The sequence below is a fragment of the Mustelus asterias genome, unplaced genomic scaffold, assembly GCF_964213995.1.
Source record: "Mustelus asterias unplaced genomic scaffold, sMusAst1.hap1.1 HAP1_SCAFFOLD_1207, whole genome shotgun sequence".
NCBI classification, from domain to species: Eukaryota; Metazoa; Chordata; class Chondrichthyes; order Carcharhiniformes; family Triakidae; genus Mustelus; species Mustelus asterias.
The window spans coordinates 98451-109384 of NW_027591152.1; the positions used below are offsets into that span (position 1 = coordinate 98451).

At 41.7% G+C, this 10934-nt stretch overlaps 1 protein-coding gene across 2 annotated transcripts in view; it reads left to right on the forward strand.

Moving 5' to 3' along the window:
* Window positions 1-8845, forward strand: part of LOC144488013 (F-BAR and double SH3 domains protein 2-like) — a 93136-nt gene extending 84291 nt beyond the window's left edge. Inside the window, exon 5 of one of the 2 annotated variants that reach the window (XM_078206030.1) lies at window positions 6674-8845. In XM_078206030.1, the coding sequence (XP_078062156.1) occupies window positions 6674-6833 (160 nt within the window). In that variant the 3' untranslated portion in view covers window positions 6834-8845. The remainder of the gene's footprint in view (window positions 1-6673) is intronic. The other variant, XM_078206031.1, reaches the window with a different exon arrangement.
* Window positions 8846-10934: the final 2089 nt, after the last annotated feature.

Here is a 10934-nt window from a genome sequence, read left to right on the forward strand (position 1 = left end):
CGCCCCTCTGAGCAGCAGAGCCACCCACGGTGCTGTGAACTTGGCTGCTGTACTTTCCTTTTCCCCTAAGAGGCCATTTCCTCCTCTCGCGCTCTCTCTCTCTCTCTTCCCCATCCCTTCCCCCCAAAAGTATCCAAAGCAGTATACATGTTTGAGAGGGAGATGACCTCAGGGGACTCCTGCACTACCTTCTTGAGTATTTTACTGTTCCTGATGGACACCCGTTCCCTTTCTGTCTGTGCAATCCTCACCTTTGGTTTGACCATCTCATTAAACGTGCTATCCACGACTTGTTCTGCATTGCTCAACTTCACTCCACGCGATATCAAGAAACAGCTGAAAAAGAAAAGTACAGCACAGGAACAGGCGCTTCGGCCCCCAAGCCTGGACCGATCATGATGCCTGCCTAAACTAAAACTGTATGCACTTATGGAGTCTATATCCTTCCATTCCCATCCCATTCATGTATTCATCTAGATGCCTCTTAAATGCCGCGATCTTACCTGCTCCCACCACCTCCCCCCAGCTCCCCAGGCAGCGTGCTCCAGACATTCAGCACTTTTTGTGTAAAAAAAAAACTTGCCTTGCACATCTCCTCGAAACTTTTCCCCATGAACCTTAGACCTATGTCCCCTAGTACTTGACTTTTCTACCATGGGAAAGAGCATCTGACTTTCCACTCTGTCCGTGCCCCTCATAATCTTGTAAACCTCCTCAACCTCCGTCGTTCCAGTGAGAATAAACCAAGTTTATCCAACCTCTCCTCTTAGCTAATACCCTCCAGAGCATGTGACATCCTGGCAAACCTCTTCTGTACTCTCTCCAAAGCATCCACACCCTTCTGGTAGTGTGGCAACCAGAATTGTACACAATATTCTAAATGGGGCCTAACTAAGATTCTGTACAGCTGCAGCATGACCTGCCAATTTTTATACTCAATGCCCTGACCAATGAAGGCAAGCATGCCGAATGCTTTCTTGACTACCTTATCCACCTGTGTTGCCACTTTCAGTGATTGGTGGACATGTACACCTAGATCTCTCTGCCTGTCAATACTCCTAAGGGTTCCACCTTTACTGTATAATTCCTACATGCATTGGACCTTCCAAAATGAATTATCTCATTTGTCCGGATTGAACTTCATCTGCCATTTCTCTGCCCAAGTCTCCATCCGGTCTATATTTGTATCCTCTGACAATCCTCTTCACTATCCGCAACTCCACCAATTTTTGTGTCATTTGCAAACTTACTAATCAGACCAGCTACATTTTCCTTCAAGTCATTTATATTTACTAACAACAAAGGTCCCAGAACTGATCCTGTGGAGCACTGCTCGTCACAGCCTTCCATTCAGAAAAACAATCCTCTACTGCTGCCCTCTGTCTTCTATGGCCAAACCAGTTCTGTATCCATCTTGCCAGCTCTCCTCTGATCCTGTGTGACTTCACCTTTTGTACCAGTCTACCATGAGGCACCTTGTCAAAGGCTTCACTGAAGTCCATGTATACAATATCCACTGCCTTGCCCTCATCTATAATCTTCACTTCCTCGAAAAACTCGATCAAGTTAGTGAGGCACGACCTCCCCTTCACAAAACCGTGCTGTCTATCACTAACAAGTCCATTTGTTTCCAACTGTGAATAAATCCTGCTCCTAAGAATCTTTTCCAATAATTTCCCTACCACTGACATAAGGCTCACCGGCCTATAATTTCCTGGATTATCTTTGCTGCCCTTCTTAAATAATGGAACAACATTGGCTATCCTCCAGTCCTCTGGAACTTCTGGAACCAATGAGGATGCAAAGATTTCTGTCATGGCCCCAGCAATTTCCACCCTTACCTCCCTCAGTATTATGGCGTAGATCCCATCATGCCCTGGGGACTTACCTACTTTAATGCTTTTTAAGACGCCCATTACCACCTCTTTGATATCGACATGACTCCGAATATCTACACACCCTACCCTAGGCTCCTCATCCATCAAGTCCCTCTTTGGTGAATACTGAGGCAAAGTATTCATTTGGTATCTCGCCCATTTCCTCTGGTTCCATGCATAGATTCCCTTCACTATCCTTGAGTGGACCAACCCTTTCCCTGGCTACCCTCCAGCTCTTTACATACGTATAAAATGCCTTAGGATTTTCCTTAGTCCTTTTTGCCAAGGACTTTTCATGACCCCTTTTAGCCCTCCTAACTCGTCCTTAAGTTCCTTCCTACATTCTTTATATGGATCATATGAAGGTACTGGATACTGAAAACATGGTGTGCCCTGACAATATTTCGGCAATATTACTGAGGACCTGTGCTCCAGAACTAGTTGCTCCACTAGCCAAGGTATTCCAATACAACTCCAACACTGGTATCTTCTCAGCAATTGGAAAATTGCCCAGGTATGTTCTGTCCACAAAAAGCAAGATAAGTCCAACCCAGCCAATTACTGCCCCATCAGCCTATTCTCAATCATCAGCAAAGTGATAGGTGAAGGTGTTAACAGCACTATCGAACAGCACATACTTGGCAGTAACCTGCTCGCTGACATTTCGTTTGGGTTCTGCCAGGGCAACCCAGCTGCTGACCTTATTACAGCCTTAGTTCAAGCATGGACAAAAGAGTTGAACCACAAAAGGTGAGGTGTGGTTGAAGTCATACCTAGCACAAAGAAAGTTTGTTGGAGGTCAATCATATTTGTCCCAGCACATCACTGCAGGAGTTCCTCAGGGTAGTAACCTGTACAACAATCTTCAGCTGGTTGATCATAAAGTCGAACGTGGGGATGTTTGCTGATTTATTGCACAATGTTTAGCAACATTTGCAACTCCTCAGATACTGAAGCACTGTACCCATATGCAGCAAGACAATATTCAGGCTTGGGCTAATACTTGGCAAGTAACATTCATGCCACAGAAAAATTAGGCAATGACTCCAACAAAGAATGCAACCATCTCCCAGTGACGTTCAAAATCGTTGAATCCCCCAACATTGGTTATCATTGACCAGAAACTGAACTGATCAGCCATATAAATACTGTGACTTACAGGAGCATTCAGGATCTTGGAATTCTGCAGTGAGTAGCTCACCACCTGTCTTCCCAAAGCCCGTCAACTATCTGGAAGGCACAAGTCTGAAGTGTGAGATGGGATAATCTCCACTTGCCTGGATGAGTCTAGCTCCAGCAACACTGAAGAAGCTCAACACCATCCAAGACTAACAGCCCACTTAATTGGCATCCATCAGAGACCCAGATTAATGCTCCAATATTCCTTCCATCGCATGCACAATGGCAGCAGTATGTACCATCTACAAGATGCATTGCAGCAACTCACCAAGTTTCCTTCGACAGCATCTTCCAAACCTGTGACCTCTATCAGCTAGAAGAACACAGGCAGCAGATGCATGGGAATATCACCACATGCAAGCTCCTTTCCAAGCCACACATCATCCTGACTTGGAATTACATTGCCATTCCTTAACTGTCACTGGGTCAAATCCTGAAATTCCCTTCCGTAACACCATGTGGGTGTGCCTACACCATGTGGACTGCAGTGGTTCAAGAAGGTGACACACTACAACCATCTCGAGGGCAATTAGGAATGGGCAATAAATGTTGGCCTAGCTAGTGAAGCCCACGTGCCTTGACAGATAGTAGAATGGCACTTGCAGCGACATTTTCTTTATTACCTCCATGCATTTTATACCCAAAGGCCACATCATGCTAATTTTTGATACAGGGATGAAACATTTCTGCAATTCAGTGGAATCCTATTGTCCAAAAGTCAGCCTTTTAATTTTTTTCTGATCTCTGCCTTCCCTCGACCGAGCTTCATCCATCTGGCCAAAGGCTAGCGGAGAGGTTCTCAAAGCCTGGCAAATCTCTGCCAATAAAGAGCTGGAAGCAGGCCTGGGTAAGTCGCCATTCATTCCACTGGGATGGTGCATTCTGATGCTGGCCACTGAGGGGGGCTGCAAGATTCAGCAGCCCCACAGGCAGGGGTGTGGGAACAGTAAAGCCTGATGCAGATGTTTGTTTTTCTCTGGAAGACTTGGAAGCAGTCACTGCAGAGGATCTAAATGAAGCTGTGTCAAAACTGCAAATTCACAAAGTCAGCGAGGTTGATTCTGCACTGTGCGTTATTAATTGATTTGTCAAGTGAAAGGAGAGTGAGATGTTTAAAATGGTGCCCTGTAGCCAGCAAAAGAAATTACAGAATTATTATTATTATTATTGTGGGCACAATGGTTAGCACTGCTGCCTCACAACGCCAGGGACCCAGGTTCGATTCCCGGCTTGGGTGGAGTTTGTCTGTGCGAGTTTGCATGTTCTCCTCATGTCTGCGTGAATTTCTTCTGGATGCAAAATAGGATATAACTGATGTGTTGAGGGACATGCATATGATGCAGTGCAACAAGCTACCCAGGAATGAGCAGTGGAGCCTGATTCTCAGCTGACAATTGTAAATCAGCGCAGGTTCACAGTCACACTGACTTAGAATGAGCGGCATTTGTGCCCCTTGGCAGCTTTATGTTGCTGTATGACTGTTGGAAAGGCCAGGTTGCTGAGAGAATGAGTTGTGGGTAGGGTTGGAGAGGAGCTGCCGAGTGAGTAAGTGAGGAATGTTGGGGGTTGGGAAGAGGTGCTGTTGATTGAGTGAAGGGAAGGGGGCATGTATGAATATGTAGTGGGGCTGGAGGGGTTGATTGTGTTGTATGTGGTGTGGTAAGTGTGGGAGAAAAGGGCTTCACTGGATCCTCTGTCATAAGGGAATATGGAGAGCTTGGCAAAATAAGGTTTTAAAACCATACATTAAAACACAAATTTTTGTATTTGTTTATTATCACATGTTGATCTAAAATATGCAAACCTTAATAATTCTATACTCTAATGTTACTGTGCTGCCTTATTGCTGTTTTATTCTTACTGGCGTCTGGGGACATGGTAATTTTCAAGAGATATTTTATATATTCATTCAACATGGGCATGACTGGTATGTCCAGCATTTATTGCCCATCCCTAATTGCCTTTGAGAAAGAGTTTTGGTGAGTTAAAATGAGGTCATATTGGTAAATAGTTTGCGAAAACTTGCCATAGTCCTTTGCTTCGCTTCCAGCAAGGTCATGCATGTCCTATTGTTAGTGTAGGATGGACTTCATCCTGTATTACACAGAATACTGAGGTCACTTTCATGATTTGATACAAATGCATTAGTCCACAGTCTTGATTGTAATAGAAGGGAAACTAATATTTCTACCATAGAATCATAGAGATTTACAGCATGGGAGGAGACAACGCGACCATGCCGACCAACAAGTAGCCATCCAACCTCACCTTACTTTCCAGCTCTTGGTCTGTGGCTAAGTAGGCTAGGGCATCTCAAGTCCATACCCAAGCATGTAATGAAGGTTTCAGCCTCTACTCTTTCAGGCAATGAATTCCAGATCCCCCACCATTCGCTCGGGGAAGAGACTTCCCCTTGAATCCCCTCTAAACCCTCTATCCTATGCCATTTATGGACCCATCACCCCACTTGAAGTCAAATGATTCCAACTATTTGAAGGAACCTAAAAGCATTTACATTTATTACAGATCAAAGAAAATGCCATAATTGCACGATTCCCTGCCATGCCTTTTTGTCTTTGACACACTCAGCCCCGCAAATATGTTATATTGGATGTAGTGAAGCCTTCCCAGAAAAAAACAAAAAATCAATGTCGTTTTGGTGGAGGATATATCCTCAATCTCTGTCTTTAGGCTTCTTCAGCTGCTGAATCAAAGCCAGGCTTAGTGATGGTTCCTACTGTGTTTTTGTTGATGTTTATTGCAAGGGGAATTAATTATAAAAGTAGGGAAGCTTGCAATGGCTGCACAGGGCCTTGGTGAACCCACCTCTGACGTACTATGCATGGTTTTGGTCTCCTTATTTGAAAAAGGATATAATTGTATTCGAAGCAGTTCAGAGAAGGTTCACTCCATCGATTCCTGGCATAAAGAGGTTGCCTTATGCGGAAAGGTTTGGATAGGTTGGGCTTGTAGCATTTGGAATTTAGAAGAATGAGAGGTAATCTTATTGAAACATATAAAACCTGAGAGGACTTCACAGGGTGGATGCTGAAAGGTTGTTTCCCCTTGTGGGAGCAATGAGAAAGAGGGGAGGCACAGTTTAACAATAAGCTATCTCTCATTTAAGATGGAGATGAGATTTCCTTCCTCTTAGAAGGTCACCAATCTGTGGAATTCTCTTCAGAGAACAGTAGAAACAGGGTCATTGAATATTTTGAAGACTGAATTAGATAGATTATTGTCTGACAAGGGAATCAAAGGGTTTAGGTGATAGACTGTAAAGAGGACTGCAATCACATCAGCCATGATCTTATCAAATGGCGGAGCAGGCTCAAGGGGCCAAATGCTATATTCCTCATTCATATGTTGGCATGTATGTTCGTGTATAATTTTAAGACTATAAAAATTAATTCTACTGTGAGCTTTAGTTTTGTTTGGCTGAAATTGATCCAAACCCAGAAATGAATGCCTTGTAGAATCTGGCATCTCCAAGGTTGATCACTTCTCTTACTAACCACGGAATTTTTCTCTGCAGGGTGATTAAAAACTATGACCAGATGTTTCTGTTGGCTATGTAGCCAGTGCAAAATTTTAAATATTTTTGTTTTTTTTTACAGAAGTATGCTTGCAGTATGGAAGTCATATCTTGAAGGAACCTTGCATTTGGCCCAATCTCGAATCATAGCGTCTGAAAATTATAGGAATCAGATCTTGGAGCCTGCTAAAATTGTAAAAAGTATTAAAGAGCAGCAGCTGAAAAAGGTATTTGGAAATTAATCTAACTGAGAAATGGCTTCTCATTCGGGATCAGTAAAAACCATAGTTTTCCAGGATAATATTTGCAAATTACAAATATTTATTTCAAAATTCCATTTTTCCAGTGCACCTTTTCACTAAACAGTTATCCCAGAAAAAATAATTTAAGTTGCTTTCCTTTCATTCAAGCTGTTATGACAATTCCCATAAGTATGTAATTTCCTGCTCTAAAGAAACATTGATCAGTACAAAAAGTAAATCCAATTTCTATAATTATTTAGATTTTTAAAAGGCTGGCAACATATGTAGCTTTAGTGATCAATTTGATATTGTGCATACTGCATCTTATCTTGGGGCTGGATTCAGAGTGGTGTTCTAGGTCCAACTATCTTCAATTGCTTCAATGATTGTCCCTCTCGTAAGATCAGAAGTGGAGATGTTTGCTGGTGATTGCACAATGTTTAGCACCATTCGCAACTCAGATACTGAAGCAGTCCGTACCCAAGTGCAACATGTTCAGGAAAATATCCAGGCCTGGGCTGACAAGTAACATTCGTACCACACAAGCAACTCAGTGGTTAGAAACTCTGTGGAGGGTAACTCACCTCCTGACTCCACAAAGCCCATCCACCATCTGCAAGGCACAAGTCAGGAGTATGATGGGATGTTTTCTCTTGGCTGGATGAGTGCACCTCCAGCAGCACTCGAGAAGCTCAACGTCCAGGACAAAACAGTCTGTTTGACTGGCATCCCATCCACCACTTTCAACATTCACTCCCTCCACCACTGATGCACAGTGATAGCAGTGTGTACCAACTGTAAGATGCACTGCAGCAGCTCACCAATGCTCCTTCGACAGTACCTTCCAAACCCGTGACCTCTTATCACCTAGAAGGACAAAGGCAGCAGGTGCATAGGAACACCACCACCTGTAAATTCCTTTCCAAGCCACACCCAGCCAAGCTGGGTCAAAATCCTGGAACTCCCTATCAGCACTGGGCGTAAGTATACCATATGGACTTGCAGGGATTCAAGAAGGCAGCTCGCCACCAACTTCTTGAGGGCAATTGGGGGTGGGCAATAAATGCTAGCCTAGCCAACGACACCACATCCTGTGAAAGAATTTTTTAAAACTATCAGACTGCATCCTTGTCATAAGTGACGAAAAAATTCTGAAAGAGAAGTAGGCATCAAGAAAAATCACAAATGTCAATAGGAAGTAAAAGCACAAAAACAGAATTTCCAACAAATCAATCAGAACAAGCAATGAAACTGGAAAAAAGTAGTCAAAGGCTCAACAACAGCAGCAAACCGACCACTTATTGTTTCTCTAATTTACTGCAGCTATTTGTTACCTATGAGCAATTTTCTTAATGTTTCTCCCTTAATGATAGCACATTTATAAGAAAATCTTTATTTCAGGCTCTGCTAAGCACACAGTCTAGAGTAGCACTTGAGCGCTGGGTGAGGGATTTCATAGGATAGATACAGATGAACAATTTTCTCTGTTTGGAGAATGTTAAAATTAGAATTAGGTCCTTAAGGAGTGAAATGAGGAAACAGTTTTTCTCACAAAGTCCAGAACTCCTTTTCCCAAAGGAGAATTGGCTTGTAAATTGGAATTTTCAAGATTTGTTTTTGTTAAGCAAATGTATCAAAACATACAGAGCAAAGACGGGGTAAATGAAGTTGAGATATTGGTTCAATGATGATTTAGCTGGACATGCTCAAGGAGCTAAATGGCCTGTTCTGGTCTGCAGTTGCCCTGCACTGGGAACCATCTGAAAATGTGATTTTTAAATTGCAAGCTTCAGATAGTTCTGAAAAAGTTAGAAGAAAATCTTCTAAATTCTGGGTAACTGTTGCACAGACCAATACTGATCCCATCCCATACACATATACACACACCTGCGAATCTCCAAACGACAACCCACGAGATTCTTCCTTCTACTGAGACCCTTTTCCCTCTTTACCCAGATCGCACCTGGCCTGAGTTGAAAGGCCGGCGAGGTAGGATCAATAACATTTAATGTAAAAAAAAAAAATAGCAATCTGGCTCTGCACTGCAACTCCAAGGAAGCTCAAGTTCGTCATGTGTTGTGTCGTTGGAGGTGGCATCTATTAAATAAAATGCTGAGCCAGAGCCATTCAGCTGAGTCTAAAGGTTGTAAAAGACCCCATGGCATTCTTTTATCAAGAACAGTAGGGTAGTTGTCCTGGTAACCTAGTCGGCATTTATTTCCCGATCAACACCATTAAGTTGAAAAGCTCACTATCAATTTTTTTAATGTGAATTTGTGATTTAAAATTGACTGCCATATTTGCCTATATAGTAATGACTCCTTTTCAAAAGTAATTCATTGAACCAAATATTTTGCAATGTCCTGAAGATGTAAAAAACACTATGCAAATATTTATTTGCATTTTCCTTCTCGTCAGAGATGACCACTTACCAAAACCTAGTACAGGTTAAAGCAATACTTTTACATCCTTGTTGTAATTGTAGAATAACTTCCTTTGTAATTTGGTGAATGTTTCAGTGTTTTTTTAAATCTGTTGAATAGTAATTGTACAGATAGTAGCATTTTAAAGTGGTCACCGTCATTGTGTGTGCATTGAGAGTGATTGGACTCAATTAACTTGTTTTCATTGGAGAAAGGATTGAGGAAGTTGCAATCCAGTTTTTCAAAATGTTTTTGCATGATCTAATTATCAAGCAGTCTGCTTGATTCGATACCATGCATGGCAACAAAAAAAATTAATTAGTGAGGGGGCTTGCTTGCCTGCCTAATATGAAGTACTTTGAAAGTGTATTTCCAAACAAGCAACTTGTCATCACCTGAAAGCTGTCCTTACTCAGTATCACCAGGATAATGAAAACTTGGAACCCATCTGCATTTTTGTTGGCCTTTGGCTAGATTTCATCCATTTGGAAGCAATAACACCAGAAACATTTAGAGTCAGTCAGTATTGTGGCCTAAAAATGAACCTTAATTTCTGCAATATTACCTGCATTTTCCTAAAAATAAATTGGCTGTGGATTATAAAGATTGTTTTAAAAAAAACATTTTTTGTTTTTGTCTTCTCATGGATGTTTTTAAAAATTCTTTCTGGATTCCACTCCATTTTTTTGTTTTGCTCAATAATGCAATTTTCTGTCATGAGACACTGTTCAAAGGGTGAACAATGTGAAGTAAAATTCAGCATTTGTGATTTATCTGAATACAAAAAAAACTTGTTTTTGTGCAAATTTTTAGACACAACAATTCTTTTAATCCCAAATTCTCGTCTTTTTGCCATTGCTTTCCAAATAATTGTCTACCTCCTTTTTAAATCCCTCAGTTAGTGCTACATTATTGCCTCTAGGTCAGTGCATTCCACATTCTCTCAGCCTTTTGTGTTAAAAACCTCTCTGAAGGATTTGCTTTTCAATAAATTGGTTTTAATTTCAACATTGCGTCTCCATTGTGCTTGCCTACATTTGGCCAGTGAATTAATGGAAGGATATGAAATAAATTGAGGAAGTGCAGTTTAGATTCGCTGGGACATTACCAAGGAGTAAGTACTCTTATGGAAACCTAACTAAGAAGTCAGGGCTTTTCCATCAGAGTAGCGCAAGCTCAAATAATTCATGTTCCTCTGCAACAAGATTGGATTGAAGGAACAACCTACTTCAGTTGTACAATCTGTTAAAGATTGTTGTGTATCAGCAACAAGTTCAAATGTTGGATTTGTTTGGGGATTGCATCTTAGATGACAGGTAAAAAACACCAGGAAGTTCAGACTTGGATTGGAGTGCTTACTAGTTGAAGCATTAAAATCAACAGCATGCAGAGTAGAGGAGAATGGATAAAAAGCAGACTGCATAGGAACTATAGGATTGACCAGTATTTTGGTTGCCATTGTCTCTAATACCTTTGGATAGTAACAGATAATTGGATGATGGAAAGATTTTCAGTATGTTTGATCTTGGCTTATACATATCCTGTTTGGCTTAGTGATCATAGAAATCCTACAGTGCAGAAAGAGGCCATTCGGCCCATCGAGTCTGCACCAACCACAATCCCACCCAGGCCCTATCCACATATCCCTACATATTTATCCAATCACCCCTCTAACCTA